This window comes from Eschscholzia californica, unplaced genomic scaffold (genome assembly GCF_041429995.1).
Source record: "Eschscholzia californica isolate CP2 unplaced genomic scaffold, dmEscCali1.0.p SCAF_6, whole genome shotgun sequence".
NCBI classification, from domain to species: domain Eukaryota; kingdom Viridiplantae; phylum Streptophyta; class Magnoliopsida; order Ranunculales; family Papaveraceae; genus Eschscholzia; species Eschscholzia californica.
In genome coordinates this window covers 37,194,721-37,216,421 of record NW_028238483.1, presented here as the reverse complement: position 1 = coordinate 37,216,421, position 21,701 = coordinate 37,194,721, and the positions used below count along the sequence as shown (strand labels likewise).

The following is a 21,701-nucleotide window of genomic DNA, read 5'->3' as shown; positions in this document are numbered from 1 at the left end:
AAGACATAAGTGGCAATTCTATTGATTTCTTTCAAATCAAAATCAATTTCATAACTACAATTTGAAAAGAGAAAAAAAAATATTTGTTTAGATTGTTAGATACTCCGTTTTTGTTTCACTTATGTGGTGTTTTCTTTCTTATTGTCTAAATATGATTCCTCTGATTCAACTGGACGGACAAGACATCTTGAATCAGACATTCAGACGAGTCAGACATTTAGAGTCTCCGAGTTAGTAGAAGACTAATAAATGTTGCTGAGAAGTAGACCAATGGTGGAAACAAATCTCTTAAAGTTTAGGAAAAGAATATCATTAAGTACTTTTTTTTATTGTTCTAAATATCATCAAGTACTTAAGTTAGTTCTTAATAAAATAGTACCATGATCATGTGGGAAAGCAAAGCTAAAGGCGGATTAAGCACCTTCTTCCCTCCTAAGAAAACCTATTAATGAATTTTAAAATAAATTTACGTGCACCCAAAGCTCCAAAACGCGTTTTTATCTTCAATATCAATCAGACAATGGGGTCATGTGGTATTTTTATGGCTTATTTTAATTTGGTTAGTTTAATCTAAAACGTCGTCATCGCCAACGTAATCTTAAAAATGCTACAACCCACTAGCACATTTTTATTCTTTTCGTAATATTTATTTCGAAAAGAATGGTTGCTGCTTTTTTTCTATAGCTAGAGCTTTTAAGTAATAATGGGTAAAAAGGGTACATATCGTTACTGGTCAAACCGATCGTGGCTACTGCAGAAAAAGTAAGTATTCGGTTCAAACTCATCAAGGTGAGAAGAGCTAAACGAAGAGCGAAAGACCACCGACGATAACGATTCCACCAAAAGTTTTTCACTCCCATAGAATAGATTGTGCTATAGAGGCAAACCTGAGCTAATCCAATCTTGAATGCTCCACGCCTCAACGCCTCCACCATATCTTGATCTGCAAACATAAGTAAAAAACAATACATTCAACAATTGAAGCAAGAAACTCAATGTTATAAAAGGTGCAGAATGCCGACCACAATTTCAATGATTTAAAATTAGAAGTAGAGACTGTCAATTTAAGTGATTGTATTTAACACCTGGAGAAATAGGAGATGAAATAATTCCAAAACCTAAGCTTACCTAGAGAAGTACACCAGGAATAATTCATTTCTTTCATAACTGGCAGAATTTGACTTTTAATACTCAGTAGAGATAAGTTTCAATAATATTATTTCTTTTGCTTTCAATTTCCAATATTGTCTATGTTTTGTCACCTGGGGAGGAACCCTTTTCTCACACCTTACCAAGCACCTAACTCATACATATACAAATTTTGAGGAAAAACAACCACATATCACAAAGAAAAATTAGGATCCCCATGTTTTTAATGTTCTAATTAACTCTCTAACCAGGTGTATAATTACACTTCTCCCTAATTATTATTCTAATTACCCACATTGTAGTGAATCGAACATGTGGGTCATTGGAACAGGACTGTCTGAGTAAACCCCTAAACCAAGAACTAGTCTTAATTAATAGCTAATATATTTTATTTTATTTTATTTTATAGACAAGGGTAAGTTAGACAAGGAACACTTTTCAAAGCTTGTAGGTCAATACCAAAACTTTTCTTAGGTTCACTAGAGAAGAGATATTGAGAATCCAAAAGCATAGATATGTATATATACATATATATAGTGGTTGTAAGCATATCTATGTTAACCTACTTCATTTGAAATAAGTATTGGATTTGATGATGAAATGAAAATCTTGAGATGATTGGTACGACTAAAAAAAGATCTAGTTTATATGAAGCAAATATGTGCATTGATTAAGATGTATGTGTGAGAACAATCCCGAGTACACAAAGGGGAGTCTAGAGACCAAGTGAATAAAATCTGAGGCCTCTTCACTCATTGTCAATTACACTTTTAACTGATTCTGCAAACATAATATTAATATGGTATCAGCGCTAAATGCATTATTTGCCCATGGGCGCACATGCTCTACGTCATTGAACGCATAATATGGTATTAACCCTAAACGCATGATAGGACCATGGCCACACATGCTCTACGTCACTGAACGCATAATATGGTATCAGGCTATCAACGCTAAACGCATGATAGGCCCATCGTTGCACATGCTCTACGTTATTGAACATGCGTTAGGCTCAACAAACACCACACATGACAAGGCATATAAGAATAACCCCACGACAAAGAAGCCTCGTGATTAAGTATATAATATCAGGTAATTACCCATTGATTTTGAGTTGAAGGCCAAGAAACTATATCGATGCGACTTCATCATAATAAGAGCATAGCTCATACATGGATATGATGATGAAAATGGAAAATTGAATATGATTGGTTCAAGAGATCTAAATTTATGAAAAGAAGATACATTGATGCAACAAACAACATAAAATCATCCTAAAATAAGCATGCATAGATAAGCAGTATTTTAGATAGATACTGGCAAGATCTTAAGAAGTTGGTGAACTTATCAAATGCTCGTAATTTAATTGATTTTAATGAAGGATTTGAAGATTTAGGTAAATTAGATTCTATTGGAAACTCTATCTTCTCATATCTAGGGGGTAGGTCTTTGCTGACTTGAAGAAAAGTAAGTTTTGTGCTCTTGGTCTTCGGTTGAATTTAGGCTTTTGTGATTCACTCAACCTGCAATGTATTTTCAAGACCTCTATTGTACTCTAACCTTTAGGACAGGCAACCGACAAGTCTGTGTCATAGAGAGAGAAAGTAATAAGATCTTAGTTTAAGAGGTTAAAGAAATTAAGAAACAAAGAGGACGTGGGATAATATAATCAAGAACCATAAAAAGCTGGCTTAACAACTTAAGGAATCAAGAAGCATCATGTGAGGTTCTGCATTTCTATTGGTAATGCTAGGGTTAAAAGGACACCAAGTATATATATTATATTTAGTATTATAAGATCACTTTAGTCCTACCCCTTGAAGAATAATGCTAATTAATAACACACCCTCTCTTTTGACGATTGACTGTTAGTCAATGTACATAAGGGATGTTACTCGGTAGCATTTTTCTGATTCTTCACATCATCGATCTAGCGAGTGGATCTATAAAGTATTTCCGAGGAGGTAGGGGAGTAGAAATGATTTGTGCTATTACTGAGTGGGTTATGACTAAAACAAGTTGTTTTTCTAAAAGGCGTTGACAAGTATATCAATGGACGGTCTCTAAACAAAACATTTTTCTAATAAGTTCCACGCTTATCCAACTACCTATACAGAGGAACCAACTTCACAGAAAAACTAAATTTAAACTAGTTGAGAACTCAACAAAACCTCTTCTCTATTTAAGTAGTTCTTTTATCAAGGTTTATGAGATGTACATCTGCACAAATTCTTTCTCTCTCTTCTTACTTTCTTGTTCTTCTCTCTCTATTTCCTAGATCCAACTGATCTCACATTCTTTTGTCTCTACCCCCACATTTGAGTTTTATAAGATACCTTTTTCAGCATTCACTTTCTTGCTTCATTTCAAGGAAGTTCTTTTAGGTACTTAGACTCTATTTATCTATATATATAGATAGACACATACATACATTATAGTTTAAGAGAGAAAAATGTGGTCAGTGAGTTTATGCATTGGTACCTTGGTTATCATATGGGTTAGTCACTGGGTTTATAGCTGGAGAAATCCCAAATGCAATGGAAAACTTCCTCCTGGTTCAATGGGCTTCCCACTTCTCGGTGAAAGTCTTCAGTTTTTCGCTCCCAATACTTCATCTGATATACCTCCTTTCATCAAAGAAAGAATGAAAAGGTAAGAAAAAGTTAGATTTTTTTCTGATCAGTCCAATTTTGAGATGTACGAGATTGAAAAATTTCTAATGTTAATGTTACCTATGTCAGATATGGTCCAGTTTTTAGAACCAGTTTGGTTGGACGACCGGTCATAGTATCGACAGACCCAGAAATCAATCACTTCATCTTCCAACAAGAAGGAAAGCTTTTTCAAAGTTGGTATCCTGATACTTTTACAGAGATATTTGGGCAACAAAATGTAGGTTCCTTACATGGTTTCATGTATAAATACTTAAAGAACATGGTTTTGAATCTCTTTGGCCCTGAAAGCCTGAAAGAAAAGCTTCTTCCTCAAGTAGCTCACACGGCACGCAAAAATTTATCCGTGTGGGCGAATCAAGATAGTGTTGATATAAAAGAAGCCACAGCAAATGTAAGTTGACACTTAACATTTACCGTCATCAGAAATTCATTCAATAAGGCTTAGTTTTCTAGACTGACAATTCTTTGGCCTTGTACAGATGATATTTGATCTAACTGCAAAGAAGCTAATAAGTTACACATATGATCCATCAAAATCCTCAGAAAATCTAAGGGAGAATTTTGTTGCATTCATTCAAGGACTGATTTCTTTTCCCCTCAATATTCCCGGTACTGCTTACAACAAATGTTTACAGGTAACCACAATTTCATTATCCTAAATTTCAGAATGTCATTTTTACAAATTTTATATGATTGTGGATTTTTAGTCTCAACTCTGCTTTCATTTAATCAGGGGCGAAAGAAAGCAATGAAGATGCTAAAGGGTATGCTACAAGAGAGACGAACAATGCCAGAAAGAAAACAAATGGATTTCTTCGATTATGTTCTTGAAGAACTGAAAAAAGAAGAAACAGTACTTACTGAAGCGATCGCTTTAGATTTAATGTTTGTGCTACTCTTTGCAAGCTTCGAGACGACCTCCTTGGCTCTAACATTAGCCATCAAGCTTCTTACAGACAACCCTGAAGTGCTCAAGGAATTAACGGTGTGTGATCCTAAATTTAAAATACTAAAATCTATTAATGGACTTGCTACTTGTAGCTCAACCCACATTGACATAAGTCTAAATTTGGGTCATCATTTTCAGGAAGAGCACGAAGCAATAATCAGAAACAGGGAAAATGCAGATTCAGAAGTCACATGGAAAGAATACAAGTCAATGACTTTTACAGCTCAGGTGGGTTGACATATCTAACCTGTTATCTCGCACAAAAACATGTGCTATGATGTTCCTGGTAGAGTGGTAGTAGCTACGTCTTAGAACTTATAATTGCAATTAATTGCAGGTTATCAATGAAACAGTCAGGTTGGCAAACATTGTACCTGGAATTTTCAGAAAATCACTAAAAGAGATACATATAAAAGGTATAAACTCTTTGTTAAACTTCTACTATAATCATTTTTTCTTACCTCAATCGTTTGATACCTAAGATCATCCAATGAATCATATGATAGGATATACAATCCCGGCGGATTGGGCAGTTATGGTATGTCCTCCAGCAGTCCATTTAAATCCTGCCAAGTATAAAGATCCCCTTGAGTTCAATCCAAGAAGATGGAAGGTGGGTGCTGGATATACTTGTATCTATCGCTCTTACTCTCAGCAGTTCTTTGTTACCTCTTATAACATTATACAAATATAGTAATATAAAATAATAAATGTATCACACAGGGCGTAGAAATGAATGGAGCATCCAAACATTTCATGGCTTTTGGTGGTGGTATTAGATTTTGTGTTGGGACGGATTTTACCAAGGTCCAGATGGCGGTCTTTCTCCATTGCTTGGTTACTAAATACAGGTAACTAACACTCAAAAGCAAAGGCATATATACACACACATACACATAGAGAGAGAGGGAGAGAGATGAGAACTAATGTTTATCGAATATGAACTTTTAGGTGGACAGCAATCAAGGGAGGAGATATAGTTCGGACTCCTGGTTTAACATTTCCCAACGGTTTTCACGTTAAATTATCAGAGAAGCATAACTGAAAGCAGGCAACAGGGATGTACGTGCAGATATAAGATATACAAGGCTTGTCTGGACAAAGACGTGATACTAAAAGGACATTTCTTATGCGGCAAAAAGAAATAGCTTACAATATATTCGAAGAAGGAAGCAAGCAAAGATCAAGAATTGTCTTTTTCTCAAATGAATATCAAGTTGAGGATGTTGCCTACTCTGAGCATACGAAGTTGCGTTCACTATTTGCATCCATGAGTTTTTTTATCTGGAGCATACAATCTTGGGGGAAGAGTTAAACCCCCATATATGTAATACAGTTATCAACAATCTATATGTGAAGATACTGTAAATATTTAGAAAATAAGGATATGCAATTATGATTTCTAACTTATAATAAAGAGAGATCCAGTAAATTAAGTACCATAAACAGTGTAAAACGAACTTATCAGGCCACTTACAAGTTACACCCACTATTTACAATAAGAATATAAAACACTACAAACTAACATTGAACACCTCCAACTTACCCGCATTCTCTTTGACTAGTGCATTCTGTGGCGATTGCATGTGGTACTTAAGTGCATAGAGTGTGTGCTTGATTATGTATTTATCAGCATGAACGAGATGATTATCTTGCGGTGTGTTGAAGTCAGATTTTGATTCAGGATAGACGTCAGGGTGACTATGCTGACAGCTTCACCGACTTTGTTAGTGAGGCCTATAATGTCCTCCCTCGTGCTTACTTGTGATAATGTCTATACTGACGGTCAACACTTATTTCATGCTTTGGTTCAAACCTTGTTCCATGGTTTCCTAGATCAAATCGAGTAGTCATGGAGTGAATAAAAGAAACCCTTTTTGGCGCAAAAGCCGGAAGCACAATCACCATCATTTATACATAAAGCACCATTGTGGTTTTGAAAACAATCCTACTCTTGCCAGCAACTAAACCATTCTGTAAGGAAGACCAACAAAAGTAAACCTGAAAAGAACATCTCAACTTATACATAGTTTACTCTCTTAGAAGGCAGAGGGCATCCAAATGGGATTGCAAGGCAGAGGACATCCACATGGGATTGCAATAGAATGATCATGCTAGAGACAATCCCAGTAATCCCGCTGATTCCTTAAATCTAGATGCCCAGATATAAATTGATGATTTAATCTCTGAAGAGATTTCAACTTCATGACCTCTAAAGGTTCTTGAATTCCTCTGCTTCCAAAATGCTCCGGAGACAGCAAAGTTAACTCCCACACTTCTTTTCTGATTCAGGAGCTACTAAAACACTTCCTTAAAAGAAAATCGTCTTCTATAGACTGTAGGTTCTTTGAAATGTCTCCACTCTGACATCGAACAGTTACCCTAAGAGAAAATGACCCAGCTACTCCTCTGCCTGCTCATCACACATTGGACACAAATTGGGCATGTATATAGAGAGTAGATACCCATTCATTGAAGCCTTCCTTGATTGTTGACCTTGCCAACGGGCGCCTTTCACGTCTAAGAACAAGCCCTATTGTGGGAATCTTTGCTTTTCATAAATCTTTCAGAGGAACAATTAACCATCACGATCTAATAAACCATCATAGTAAGATTTATAACAAAAAATAGTCCGTATCCAACCCTACTTCCTCATCACTGATTTCACTGTGTGATCTCATATAGTATATAGAGAAAGTGACCTAATGAATTTTCTTATCGAGCAACTTCGACATAAAATTTAGGGTTTCGGAAGTGTTTTAATTTCTACAGAACTCTATTGTTTACTCATCATGACATAATGAAATCAAATTGTTCAAAAACAAACAAAAGCACTTACCGATTCACGAGGAATCACCATGCTAACAACAGTAGTTCTAAATTCAAATTAGGTTATCGGAATCTGAAACTTTCGCATGTGTTGAGCTTTCATTTTGAGGAGATAAGAACTCCGATGACGCATTATAGAGAGGGAAAATCAGAACAGGATCGGTATAACAATCTTTGGCGGGTTGTTTTCTCTCCTGCAAGTCAGATCTAATAACTGACTCGAAGTTAGAATCTGACTCGAGTCTATTTGTTTTTGCGAGTGACAGGCTAAACATCATTAGCTGTCACATTTTATTTAAACATTTTCAAATTTAAAATTGTTATCACAAGCAGAACTATAGTCTAAATGTATATTTGTTGGGCAATAACATCACACTTTACCAAATTATTAGCAGCCGAAAAAATCGAAAACAACACAAATTTTACAAGGGTGGCAAAGTACTTGAAATAGATCAATTGGTTCACCTTCAAATGAGTCCATAACTGCACAAGTTTCAGCTTCAAGTACATTGTTTCTTGAAGTTCATAACTCTGTAAATGACCAAAAATTTATCCATGAAGTCGAAGGATAGCCCAGAGATACTACGTTCATGGGTATTTATATTACCCAAATTATATGAGAATTGAGGTAAAATATCCTCCTCGAAGTGTTCACCAAACAAAGACTTGAATACGAAAAATGTCGTTTGACAAATATGTATCATGCTCATGGTTTGTGGAAGTTGTGAGATTGTTGAGTGCTTGGAAGAGTTCAACATTCCATCTAACTTTACCAGCAAAAGTTTATCCTGGTTCGGAGAGATTAGGAAAAACTTGGGTTGTCGGTTACTACAGCTAGTTGGGTTAAACCAGACCTAGTCCCCCACCGACCTGCGCGCTTAGGCCTCAGAATATCAACGGGGTTTTGTTCCTGGCAGGTAAGCTCGAGCCCATCTCAGAAGATCTATCAAACACGTCCTAACACACTAGTTACGTTCGTATAGCACACGTTGTGAGCTCTCCTCAAAGAGATGAGGGACTACCATGAAGATACAATAGAATTATTTATGTCAAATATATCTTGTATGATAAGAGAATCAAAGAAAAAAAAAAAAGAGTTAAGTTCAATTTATATGAACAAAAAACTAAATCATCTACCTTATTTCATTACATAACTCCATGTATTTGTTATTTAAGCGAAAAGACAGTTTTATTTTCTCAATTCATCCACCCACACTCAAACATCTCAATATCTTCTATTTGATCTTCACTTTTCCCCTTTTTTCCCTCCAACTTCTCAAATACTCACGGAATACTGCAGAACCAATGATTATAACAATAAAAAAACAGTTATAACAGTGGCATGACAAAAAACATAAACAATTCAGGAAACGGAAAGAAAAAAAAAACATTCAGAAAACCACTTTTAGCTGTGTTGTAACAGTTGAATAAAGAAAATTTGATTTAGAGATGTGGATATACTCACTAGTTGCAGTCAGTGTTGGGATGAATGGTATATCCAAGAGAGATACCACATAAACCAGGTAAGACAGCAATGGTGGTAGCATTAGGGTTATAAGTTGTAACGAGGCTCATCAAGCATCTACAGACCGATCTTCGATTCTGAGTTGAGTCGGCTATGTTATTTAGACTCATTACTGCATTGCAGCAAGCTGATCCAGGGATTGGCTCAGGAAATCCTAGCATTATGAGAAGTTGGAACACATTGCCACAAGTGAAGTCACCGTGCTACACTCTATTTCATCCTCAACCACCACCGCTGCCGCCAGCACCACCACAATCGCCGCCATGGACCACCATATCATCAGCACTATGCCGGTTGTGGTTGAGGTTCTTTTCTGATTTCTCATTCTAGTGAACAACCTAAAAAGGAAACTACTGGGCACCTTTTTACAAAGCAGTCTGTTTCATTGTTTGGTGTCTTTTGTGTGTTTTGGGAATTAGTTTGGGTTGGTATTTCATCAACTATGGGTGAGTAGAAGCAAACAATCACTTTCGAAATCCAAAACACTTATATAGAAGCAAACAAGGAAAGAGAACCACTCAAATAAACACAAATTCAAACCTCATAATATGTATATACCTATGTACTTCATGTATATATTTTTCGACCAAAATATAAACAAAAAACACACTCCATGTCCATTTTTCGTGAAAGAAATAAAAATCTTTTTTAAAGACTATAACAAACTAAGAATTTACACAAGTTAAAAGCAACCCTAGGAAAACAAAGAGAGAAAAAATAAGATGCCGTCGATGAAGAGAAGATCATTTGATCGATTAAATATCGCATTTCCATTTCGATGTTTTCACACAGTTCAGATAATGACACCAACCACAATGATCATTTCCATTCTTTCCTCGGAACAGCATCACAAGTGTCACAACAAATCTGCAAGTAGAAAGCGAAAATGCGAAAATAGATTTAGAAATGATTTTTAAAATATCGAAAGAAGAGTCAATATCTTCTAATGCGAGAATTTGTATATCTTGTGAATAATGGAGCTTACCCAACAATCAGCAAAACCAATGCAATAATGCCCAATACATATTGGTAGGCTTTGTATTTAGATCTGACACGAACATTGGCCGGAAGGTTCTGACGCTCCATCCAACCAAATTGGGGTCGGAGTAACAAAACAAATCCAAGAAGAAAGCCCGTTGCAAACCCACCAATATGTGCGAAGTTATCCACGTGAGGTAGGATTCCGACAGCTAAGTTGATAGCAATGACGAACACCAGAGTAAATAAAGCGGCAGCCTAGAAAGAAAGGAGAGTATTAGGATTTCAAGATCACCAAAGAAGTGGTTACTTCCTATTTAGCGATTAACCATGAATTAACAACTTTGTTATAATAGCCGCTACAATTTCGCTTATATATTTGATAAACGTGTTCAAATATATTATCGTGCTCTATAAGGGATTTTATTAACCCTAAATTTTAGACTTCAAAAATAAAACAGAGGTTTCGACAAGTATAACGAGGATCATAAACTCATCAACCACGTTTAGAAGTACAAATTACATACCTTATTGGCATAAATACTCCAGTTTGTAATAAGCTCCGAAAGCATAGCTCCTAGAAGTCCAAAGAGAGCACCAGAGGCACCAACGGAGATACTATTTCTAATGAATAGAGTAGAAAGAACACTTCCACCAAACCCAGACACAAGATAGATTATCCCTATCATAACTGCATTATAATTAACGGGAAAAAAAAAATCACTAATAACTCCATTGTAAATGTAATAAGCACTTTTGTTTTCCTTTTTTAACTATTTTTGCATGTGAATTCATCAAACTAAGACGAAATAGTGATACTTACTGAACCCAAATTGTTGTTCGAGACGAATTCCGATGAAGACAAGGCTCAACATGTTGAGAATCAAATGAATAATTCCAGCATGCAACCACATGCAAGAGATAAGTCTCCATCCTTGATGTTCATGGACCACTTTGTTCCACTGGAGACCTCCCAACTTTTCTAATCTGTGAAGAGTTTAATAAGCTAACTTTCAGCCAAAAAATACATTTACCGAAAAACAGAAGTTCATTTTCAAATGGCTCAAGTTCTAATTCCTCATACAAGAACATTCCATACTTTGTCTAGAACAAATTACATAAGTAGGAACTCCTCTAAGGAAAAGAATCAAGTAAGCAGCATAATTATATAACACAAAGAAATATTGACTCAAGTAAAATGAGTCACCAGATATCATTATAAAAACAATCGGTAAGAAGAATAGGTCGAACAACTAGAAGCGACTACAGAGATGTATGTATATTATCCAATGATCATCAAAGAGATGGTCAGAGAGTTGGGTTAAAGAGTCGAAAACATCAACAACACATTTTAAATGGTCAATTAAGATTACACATAAACAAAATCAAATAAGAGCAGTTTCACTTTCATGCCAAGATAATAGACCGACTGAAACCCTAAAAAGAAAACCCAATCCAACAAACATCATAATTCATAAGAACAAAAACCCATACAAAAATTAGAAATCCAAACACACAATTTCATATGAAATATACTAACAAATTGGTCAATTAAAACCAAAAGAGAGCAGAAATTGAAGAAATAAAGGAATGGGTATCAAAGGAAGAGACATACGTGGCAGAAGAAGGACCAAAAAGGGGATTTTCTTTCAAGGGTTGAAACGAAAATCTTCCCAAAGATCTAGCAACACACTTTCCTTGAAAAGGTGAAATATGCTTAGGGCAATTGTTTATGTACATAGAAATTATGAACATAACAATATTAACCACAACAAACATTGGAATCAACCAAGAAGTCCATCCTCTCTCTGAATTCTCTTGATAGTATGAAGATGAAGTACTATAGGATGGACCTGGAGGTGGGTAACTATGGTTATTATTCCCTCCTCCTCCTCTGTTCTTGAATTCTCCTCTCTCCGGATCTCCGCTGGCCATTTTCTCTCTCTATATATCAATCAATCTGTAATTCTATTTTTCTCTCTCTAGATCAAAGATTGATGGTTTGGGTTGGTTTTTATAGATACAAACAGTGGAGTCGAAGAGTCGGTAGAATTTGGGAGGAAATGGGGGTTTGAGTCTAAGACGGTTCTGATTCTCGATTAAAAGGGATAATAATTTTTCAGGTTTCTTTTGATTTTCTATTTGCTGATTTTGTTCCGTTTAATTCTAATAACTTGTAAATCTGAAAATTAGGTGATCTAAATGACCATTTTAACCCCTTGTTCCTTTTAAATTGAAGAGCTACTTCTTAGAGCATCTCCAATGCAACACTCAACAAAAACTCAATTAATCAAATGTGTCAAGTATGAGTTGAGTTTCTTTTTCCTAGGTTGCACTATTGAGATACTCAATTCAAAATTCATCTCCAATGCAACACTTAAAAAAACTCAACATTTACTTTAGATTTACTTTTGGTTCTTATTTTAATATATAAAATGTTGATGTGGACCAATTGAGATACAACAATAAATGTTGAGATACTCAAAAGAAAACTCAATTTTTGAGTTTTCTTTTGAGTATCTCAATATTTATTGTTGCCACATCATATTGAGACTCTAGTTGAGTGTTGCATTGGAGAGTGTTTTTTGTCAAAAACTCAAGTAGTTCTATGTGTCAAATTGAGTTTTGTAAGTTGAGTGTTGCCTTGTATGGATAGAACTCGCTTAAATGATAATAATTAGAGTAGTTTATTCAATCCTAATCACCAAGCCCGGAGAACATTTGAGTATTCAATTTGCCCTATGGTAGTAGCAATGTTACCATCTTGAATTCTGACTTTCCACTAAATTATGACATCATGTTTTTTACATTCATTTTCTCCTTTAATAGTGACCTTGGGATGTTAGTCATTAGCTGTAGATGGGTGGTCTTTTTCTATAATTTGAAGGCCTTATGTCTTAAGATAAGATGCAAAAGAGGTTAAATCTATTAATTCCATGCATAATGGGGGATAGAAAAGGGACTTGAAATTGTATTTAACTTGCCACCATGTCATAGGAGAACATTTCTGTCTTGTTTGTTACAAAATATTCTCCTATATTTATAGACAACATGGATGGTGGGGGTCCACACGTTTTCATCCTAGATAATCAATTTCAATGTTCACTTTTGAACTACTTCAAAATCTCTTTTTCATACTCATTTATAACCTATAGTTAATGGGATGTGGAAGTTGAGTGATGTGCCCATTCCCTATCCAAAGATTATAAAGAACTGCCCGGCCACATAAACTTACTTTCAGGTTTCAACATTGCATCCGAATGACATATGTACTGTACGTAGCGAGTAAATTTGTTTCGTATATTTGACGACACAATTATGTATATCACCAACTTTAGATTTATTTATAACGGAAGTGTCCCTCGAGATATTATATTAACAATCAAATATAACATTTTTTTTTGTTGAACTATCAAATATAACATCTTTAATCTAAACTACAAATATTTTGAAATGCTTCTACATTCTATTTTATTACTCAGAAAGAAATGTACCTATATTAGTTAAAGAATAAGAGATGTTTTTAGGGTAAACACAATGGTAAATAATGTTAGCAATTTTAAGCAAATAAAGAGTTTTTAAATTTAGCTGTGGAAATACTCAAGCCTGTTTATATAATACAACCATCTTTTTTTGTTGAACTTTTTCACAGCTTCTCAATTGAGATATGACTGGGAGTCGGAATCAGGTCAGAGTCTACCTATAGTTTGGACTCGAGGCGTTTGGGAGTACCATATAACAAAGACTAGTGGAGTTCACCGACATACTTGGACAAAAGCAACATTTTCTTGCACAAAGTCTGCTATGATTAGTGGCCTGCGACGAGCACGGCGGGATCCCCGCAACTAATACTAGTCGCCAAATTTCGTGCTCTCTCTCTCTATTGATGAACCAGACCAAACCCAATTTTCCACATCGGATTAGGCCGGATCTCAGCCCTTTCTTTTGGGCAGACTATCACGACGATTGTTTTGTCAATTGGAAGATGATGGAGGGAAGGTAGTAGAATTGAAGATAAAGTTAACAGATAACCTACCCCAACAAAAACAGCAACTACTCAACCATCAGGGTGGGTGTGAGTTGTGACTGCTGAGGTTTCAGTGCCGTGTACAGGAGTGGGTGATGATAACTTCGTTTGCTTACAAGCTACTAATCCCAGCTTGTCAGGTGTAATCATCTTAACAGTCTTTCTAGAACTGGCCCCTATCCACTGTCCAATTGATAGTTTCTGACCAGAGGAAGATCCTAGTCAGAATCAGTTGATTCTAGAAAAATTATTTCAGAATGTCTTAATATTTCTTCCTTCCTATTTGGAAAGACAGACATCATCTCACAGATACATTAAAAAAATTATGAATATAATGGAGAAGGAAGATTTAAAGGGGCTGGGTATGAATATCCCATTTGAAGAACAAAACAAAATAAACACAAGAATCATTATCATAGTTTGTCAAAAAATCACCACTAAAATCTACTCTCATAGTGGGAGATGGGGGAAACTCAAACATACTACATCGCTCAACGCTTACCACCACCGCCACCACCAAGCTTGGGACCCTTGGTTGCACCACCCTTGGGAAGGCTACCCTTACTTTGAGACTTTTGTGACTTAGCTGTTACCTCGGCTTTCTTAGCCTTCTTCTCATCCTTAGTTTTCTTGTTTCTCTCCTTGATTTCACTGCAAAATTACATCATCACTATTTCAGCAAGAAAATAGTAATGGGTAGTAGAAGACGGTTTTCTACTCCAGTTTTGTAGACGGAGAAGGAAGTCAAGAAAACATACCGAAGAGCAGCTTCACGAGCCGCATCTCTAACTTCTGATTTCTCGGTTCTTCTCTTCTGAATCACCTCCAGAGTAGCACCGACAATAGACCTAGAATAAGGCTTCTTAGTAGCACGGCGCCTCTTCTTTACTGCCTCTGCTGCAATGTCCTGCAAGCATTAAAGCAGACAATGATTTGTAAGAATACGCCGTACGATTCTCAATTCGCATAGTCAGATAGTTTAAATATAAAAGATGAAAGATGATCAAATTACCTTTTTATGTTGCTTTCTGTACATGGCTGTCCATGTAAGCTTTGAAGGCTTCAATTTGTTGTGGAAGTATCTCTTGCATTTTGAGTTGACGAAGAGGAAAACCTAAAAGTATTCATCAAGCACAAAACTTTCACTCAATTCGGAAAAGGCGGCCAAGCAAATAACTGCAGTTAGTTAAAATTACAGTATAACAAGTAATGTTTATACAAAAGATTACCTGCGAGTCACTTCGAATAAACCTGATACCCCTACCCGGGTATATCTTTGCACCACTAAATCGGCAAAGTTCAGTCCTAAAACAAACCATTTGATAGTCAATAAGATAGGTTTGTAACCCTAGCTTGAAATAAGCAATTAAGCATGTAATGGTGAAATATGATTAACATTTGAAAGTATCAAATATCAAATATCAAATATTATGCCCAACAATCCTGATTTTTACGTGCCCCAGATTGAGATAGCAAGTAATTCACAGTAATCTCCTTTTACAACAAACCCTAATTCTCATATAATCTAGTCAGTTAAAGACATTCTCCACCAAGATCATGAATAGGCGTTTTGAAGGTTGATAAGTAGTTGAATTGAATGAATGTACTTAGACACACAACCCTAAGTATAGTTTGAAAACATTTTTTTTCCATGAGAAGTTAGCTCTTTTACATGAACAAACTTGAACATATTCCGTTTTACCAATATCAACAGAAACCCTAGATATTGTGCCAAACCCATGAAAAGAACCTAGTTCATTCAATCATAAACCCTAACAGAACTACAGAGATTCTTATAACAGATCTATTTAGATACTTGCTTATGCAACAAAATTGATTGGAACATTCTTCTTATCAGAAATCTGCAAAGGGTTGTCGAGAAAATCTACATAATGGGATCAATTAGAGTACAAAAATCGAAGATGAGAACGATAGTTGAAGGAATATAAGATAAAAATTCATACTTGAGAACCATGGTTGCTTCTGTTCCTCTTCTTTTGCACCTTCTCTCCCTCTCCTGGCTGCTCTTGAGCCTCTCCTCTTCTGACCCAAACCCTATTAGAAACCCTAAATACTCCAATCGGACTTCGAGGTTAGGATTGGAATCCCTTTTCGGTAAAACTACTAAAGATTAGATGCCATAACAAATTACACCTAATTTACACCGCAAATTATTTCATAGAGAACACAAAAGTGTACTACTATTTCTCATGGTAGTGTTAATAAAAGTGTCACACTCTAGTCTTAGCCGCGATCTGCATTGTCACTTATGATTGTAAGAAAGCGTTCGGTTAGAGATTTGTTGACAGAGGTCCAAACTCAATGGGTATAGAGTTTTGTGATGATAAAGCTCTACGAGTGACACATAAGACCTCGACACTTGCTTAGTACGAGAATGTATCTATAACTCAGTGTCTGAAGTCTGAAAGCCCCCCTAAACGATGTACGACTATCACAATTTTCCACTATTGAAAACAGACCATCCACAACTCACATACCGTGTCTAACCCCCACACATTAGCGATATTGTATCCTTTTGAGACCTATGTCTAAGCCGGCCTCATATGCTCTCATATGCGGTATGGTGGACTTTCACCTTACCTTCTCAAATGACCACCACTTTTGTGGAAACATTGAAAAGATCAAACAATTATAAATAGTCTACCGTTTGTAATAATAAATCAAACTGATTTTATTGTAATAAGCAAGTTGGATCTCATATGTATATCATTGCTCTTTCTTCAAACCCGTTTAGTCACATTATACAGTATTCCTCCACACCAACATCCATTATCCGCTTCTTAATTTAACTTTCCTTCGTGATCATCTACGAGAATGCAGTACAAAATGATGACCTAGAGACAATTGTTCACCTCTCTAAACATGCGTGCAGTACAACTTGATGACACGAAAATGAATTATTATTGTCAGAAATCTACACAAGTGTACTATAAATTGATGACCACCACTGAGTTCAGCCAAAATCCCAGACGGAATACTTGGGCGATCCTTCCATTGATCTTTGCCCCGTAATTTTAGCATTTTCCATTAACGACACTCACAACGGTCATCAGTGTAAAAGATCTGCACGACCACAGTACAAATTGATCACATAGAGGATGATAATTTAAAACGTCGATAGGGGGAATACTGTGTACTCCCCCTAATAGGACAAAAGATATTTTGGTCTTTGAATTTTGAGGCTGTAAAAAAAATCATAATACCCGAGTATGTCAGAGAGTCCCCCAGTATTTTTTGGATAATCCATGTCGATAAAACAAAAGTCGATTGGCTGATTATCGTTTTTTTTTTTTTTTTTTTTTGTTGTTGTTGTTGTTGTTGAAGGATTATCGTGGTCTTGATAACAAACCCAAACGGTGGATTGGTATATATATGATCCATTGATTATAGAGAACAACCTTGTAACATGAAATCACTCTTCATTCAAACATTCACCTTTTAAACGCCACCAAGTCAAACACAAGAAGTTCAACAAAAAAAAAAAAAAAAAAAAGTCAAAAATCAGACCGAAAATCACAAACGTTTTCGATTAGCTGTTGTGTCGGACCCATTTTATCTCTCCACTCAAATTCTCATAATATCAAATTAGGGTTTCTTATTCACCAAATTTGATCTGCTATTCAGAAATTCGAGAACTTTCTCAGTCGTTCGTGAAGTTCTTTCTTGTTAATTGAGGTTTCTAATGATTTCAATTGAATTATTTTTCAGAGGAATAAATTAGGGTTAGGGTTTTATTCTTTTGAGTTTGGATTGAATTAAAACAAGTAAAGAGATGGAAACGAACATGCCTTTGAATTCCTCTACCGGTGATATTGTAGATTCAACCCCGTTACTTGGAAATTCCAATGGAAATCGAGATGATGATGATAGTAACCGTAGAATCGGTCGGAATTCGAGTTTACTTGGAGCTGCTAGGTTTCTTAGAAGGGCTAGTAGCCGTCGGATGATGAGAGAACCATCTGTTTTAGTGAGAGAAGCAGCAGCGGAGCAATTAGAAGAAAGACAGAGTGATTGGGCTTATTCTAAACCAGTAGTTGTTTTGGATCTTATCTGGAATTTGGCGTTTGTAATTATTGCAATTGTGTTTTTGATTTTAAGCAGAAATGAATCACCAAAGGTTCCTCTAAGGCTATGGATTTTAGGGTATGCTCTTCAATGTATCCTCCATATGGTATTCGTTTGTGTTGAGTACAGGAGGCGCCACCCATTGCAAAGTTCTGAAATTTACAGTAACGGAAGAAATAGAAGTAGTGGGAATTTGAGTTCTAGCTCTAATGACGGATGGAGTGACTCCCGTGAGTACCTTGTTGAGCCACATCAGGATGGTGGTGGAAGTTCGACGAGGTATATAGTTCTCTTGAATTACTACACAATTCTATTGTTACACTTAAAAGTTCAAACTTTATATAGAGAATCGGCACAGTTTATGTTATAATTATATGTTTTCCGCATAGGAATTGTGCCCAACACTAGTTGATTTTATTAGTAATTTAGTGCTAGTACTTCTACTTCAGTACATGACCCAATTCGATAACTCACTCTGATATACCATTTTTAGGAACTAGCAATGGTGGAAACAGGAATTTCTAAGAGGGGAGGGGTTTTTGTTTGCTATGCTCTAATGGATAGATTCACCAGGGCTTACGAGTACCAACCGGAACTTTTTTGTACTTTAAGGCCCTCTAGAGGAACAATTATAGGCTCGATCCGTCTAGTCTACTCTTGGTTCTCCACGTACTTTATAATCTCGATTCCCGAACAACTAGATTGTGGTGCTACTGCTATAATGGGGTGGACCATGTTCATTTAGCTCTATCACCGTAATATCCGTCAGGGTAGTCTTATTGACGTTTTTCTTGCATGATTCTAGTAGCGGGACTTGAGCCTATGACCTCGTTAAGCTTCTCACTTTTGTACAAATAGATCCGAACTGGTACAGAAGTGTCATAATGTATATTGGTATGTCATAATTGTCTCGGTGTGTAAGGGGTCGTGCCCATATTCCTCTAATAGCTTTTTGATATTAGTTGCTGCTTCAAACTACTTTGAACTTCACACAAATTATCATATTAGAGTGATTTTAATGTACAATTTATCAAGGATTTTTTAGTAAAGGTCTATGCTCTTACATGGACAGTGTTGGAAAACATTTAGAATCTGCAAATACAATGTTTTCATTCATATGGTGGATAATCGGATTTTACTGGGTATCTGCTGGTAGCCAAGCTTTGACTACCAATGCTCCTCAGCTTTACTGGTTCGTATGAAGTTAGTAATTCTGTCTGGTCTTGACGTACAATTTGTCTCAGTAATCTTCTCTCTGACCAACACTATTTTTTTTTTACTTCTCAAATTCTCTGCAGGCTCTGTATAGTATTTCTGGCATTTGATGTCTTCTTTGTTGTATTCTGTGTTGCCGTGGCATGTCTCATAGGCATTGCTGTATGTTGCTGTCTTCCATGTATTATTGCAATCTTATATGCAGTAGCTGAGCAGGTATATTCTGTTATTTGATAGTTCGATATATTTTGTTGTTACTTATGTTATCTTCAGATAAGCTTTCCTTTTCAGTAGAAAATAGAAATAAATAAAAGGCCTGAAGGCCATGTCTATTGCTAGGGAAATGTTAGTTAACATAAATCTAGGATCAAGTAACACCCGAAGGTGATATTTTGCAGATTCAAGAAAATAGTAAACGAGTTTTCTTATGAAATGAATTCCAATGGCTTTTCTTAGCGTGAAGTTGAATAGTTCAGTTCAAAATTTGGAGATTATTTTTGTGTAGCGCAGAACAAATGCCGGAGATCATACAATCTTGCTATGTGCTAATATGAGTGACCTTCATATTTTGTGATAGGGAGCTGACGCCTGACAACATTAATTGGGTTATTTCACCTACAATGCTGCTATATAGAAAAAGATGATACAATCTATCTTATGCTTATTTCAGATAACAAATGCTAGAGTTAACTCTTAGCAGTAAGAGCAGTGTTGAATCAGATGACTTGAAATAAAGGTTGGCTGCAGGAGTTAGATCACAGTGACTAAAAATCATTAACATGTGTCTGATAAGAGTGTATAATAGCATGCTCGGTGGATATGTGTGCATGCAATACATTGAAAAGGAGACCCCAGAGATACCCCGAGTTGTAAATGATATGTAAAATAGTCACAAAGGTTTCAATAGGCAAAGCTACGAGGGTTATTTGGTAACCTAACTTAGCACCTCTGGTGCGGCCCGCGAAGAAGTGACTATGCAAATAAGATGTCTTGAGTTGTAAATAATCTATAGGACGAAGATACCTTAGGTACATATAAGCAGTTCCCATCGTCATGATACCAAAACACCTTGAGGCATAAATAAGACACTAGGAGGTGCTACTATGACTGGGAAAACGTGCACGGTAACATGAGATTTTGGCCTCAAGTGGCAGTGGCACAACAGTGGCATGAGTTACGTCACGAAGCAGAGGTCTGTGAAACTCACTATCGAGAAAATGGGGTAGATGGGTTAATAGTACTTCTGGTACTTACATTTCAGTTTCATGATTTTTAATTGAGTTATTCGTTGTTGAAGTGAACTGGGGATCAGTACCACTTACCCTTATTATGCAAATTAGGTGTTCCCTTGCTGGTCAATTTATTCACTATGAAGTTTAACTTTCTATTTTCTTACTCTCTTTTTGACAATTAATTTAATTAATATATTGCAAACTAACTTGTTCTCAGAAGTCCTCATTAACCTTGGGTACATCTTGAACTTTTAAAACACGCAGGAAGGTGCATCCAAGGATGACATTGATCAACTACCAAAATTCAAGTTCCGAAAAGTTGGTGATACTGAAAAACTTAATGGTGAACAACAAGAACCTCTTGGAGGAATCATGACTGAGGCAAACACTGATTCACCTATTGAACATGTTCTTTCACAGGAAGATGCTGTAAGTTTTATTTAATCACATTTATACGATCTTAAACCTCACTTGTCTCAAATTAAGAAGATTTCTGTTGATACTCAATTTAACATCGGGGTTCTTACTCTTCTTATAGGAATGCTGCATCTGTCTTTCGGCCTATGACGATGGAGCTGAACTCCGTGAACTTCCTTGTCGACATCATTTTCACTGTGCCTGCATAGACAAGTGGTTGTTAATAAATGCTACTTGTCCCCTCTGTAAATATAATATCCTAAAGAGTAACAACAACGGTAGAGAGCAAGTTTAGGAGACGACAACTATGGGTCTACCACCTCAAATTCATCAGGCATCTCGTTCAAGTATTCTCTTATTTGTATGTAAATCCTTGTTCTCTTCAAACTCGTACTTGGTCTAGTCCGAGTAGAATACTTTTTCATTTCTATGTCAGTTTTTGGGGCATATTTATGTAGGCACTCGCTAGTTCCCGTGACGAGTTGCATTATGTGAATCCGGCATCTTTACTTGCGCTGTGTGCTTTTTTGAGTTTTTTCTGTATACATTTGCACAGACAGGAAGGCATATTGTTTAGGTTACAAGGTACTGCAAGGAGTCATGTTCCTTATCTGTTCTC

At 36.1% G+C, this 21,701-nt stretch overlaps 4 protein-coding genes and 2 long non-coding RNA genes across 11 annotated transcripts; 2 read left to right on the top strand and 4 right to left on the bottom strand.

Moving 5' to 3' along the window:
• Positions 1-529: 529 nt before the first annotated feature.
• Positions 530-7,786, bottom strand: LOC147534386 (uncharacterized). 6 transcript variants are annotated; one of them, XR_015227264.1, is made up of 8 exons: positions 7,613-7,786; positions 6,829-7,336; positions 6,320-6,605; positions 5,235-5,339; positions 5,021-5,147; positions 4,686-4,786; positions 3,631-3,776; positions 530-943 (listed from the first exon to the last, which is right to left on the bottom strand). It is a non-coding gene; the product is annotated as an uncharacterized LOC147534386 (long non-coding RNA). The 6 variants fall into 6 exon arrangements; XR_015227266.1 differs by having other exon boundaries at positions 6,367-6,605; positions 7,613-7,738; XR_015227263.1 differs by lacking the exon at positions 6,829-7,336 and having other exon boundaries at positions 7,613-7,763.
• LOC147534387 (cytochrome P450 87A3-like) lies at positions 2,252-6,190 on the top strand. Its single transcript, XM_086645751.1, has 10 exons — positions 2,252-2,321; positions 3,631-3,801; positions 3,891-4,215; positions 4,304-4,459; positions 4,558-4,809; positions 4,912-5,001; positions 5,111-5,189; positions 5,280-5,386; positions 5,497-5,624; positions 5,725-6,190. The coding sequence occupies exons 1-10, from the start codon at positions 2,287-2,289 to the stop codon at positions 5,816-5,818; spliced, it is 1,437 nt and encodes a 478-aa protein (XP_086501877.1). The 5' UTR covers positions 2,252-2,286; the 3' UTR covers positions 5,819-6,190.
• Positions 7,787-8,686: 900 nt separating the features above from the next.
• Positions 8,687-9,589, bottom strand: LOC147534385 (uncharacterized). The gene is made up of 2 exons (XR_015227261.1): positions 9,068-9,589; positions 8,687-8,896 (listed from the first exon to the last, which is right to left on the bottom strand). It is a non-coding gene; the product is annotated as an uncharacterized LOC147534385 (long non-coding RNA).
• A 61-nt stretch (positions 9,590-9,650) lies between these two features.
• LOC147534384 (RHOMBOID-like protein 2) lies at positions 9,651-12,375 on the bottom strand. The gene is made up of 5 exons (XM_086645749.1): positions 11,721-12,375; positions 10,929-11,092; positions 10,633-10,796; positions 10,113-10,363; positions 9,651-9,994 (listed from the first exon to the last, which is right to left on the bottom strand). Exons 1-5 carry the CDS (start codon positions 12,038-12,040, stop codon positions 9,883-9,885), a joined length of 1,011 nt encoding a protein of 336 aa, XP_086501875.1. The 5' UTR covers positions 12,041-12,375; the 3' UTR covers positions 9,651-9,882.
• Positions 12,376-14,446: 2,071 nt separating this feature from the next.
• Positions 14,447-16,425, bottom strand: LOC147534383 (large ribosomal subunit protein eL24-like). Its single transcript, XM_086646610.1, has 5 exons — positions 16,097-16,425; positions 15,362-15,437; positions 15,145-15,246; positions 14,891-15,039; positions 14,447-14,783 (listed from the first exon to the last, which is right to left on the bottom strand). The coding sequence occupies exons 1-5, from the start codon at positions 16,105-16,107 to the stop codon at positions 14,624-14,626; spliced, it is 498 nt and encodes a 165-aa protein (XP_086502736.1). The 5' UTR covers positions 16,108-16,425; the 3' UTR covers positions 14,447-14,623.
• Positions 16,426-17,468: 1,043 nt separating this feature from the next.
• LOC147534382 (E3 ubiquitin-protein ligase At1g12760-like) lies at positions 17,469-21,689 on the top strand. The gene is made up of 5 exons (XM_086646609.1): positions 17,469-18,497; positions 19,291-19,410; positions 19,517-19,649; positions 20,930-21,094; positions 21,204-21,689. Exons 1-5 carry the CDS (start codon positions 17,926-17,928, stop codon positions 21,375-21,377), a joined length of 1,164 nt encoding a protein of 387 aa, XP_086502735.1. The 5' UTR covers positions 17,469-17,925; the 3' UTR covers positions 21,378-21,689.
• The last annotated feature ends 12 nt before the right edge of the window (positions 21,690-21,701 follow it).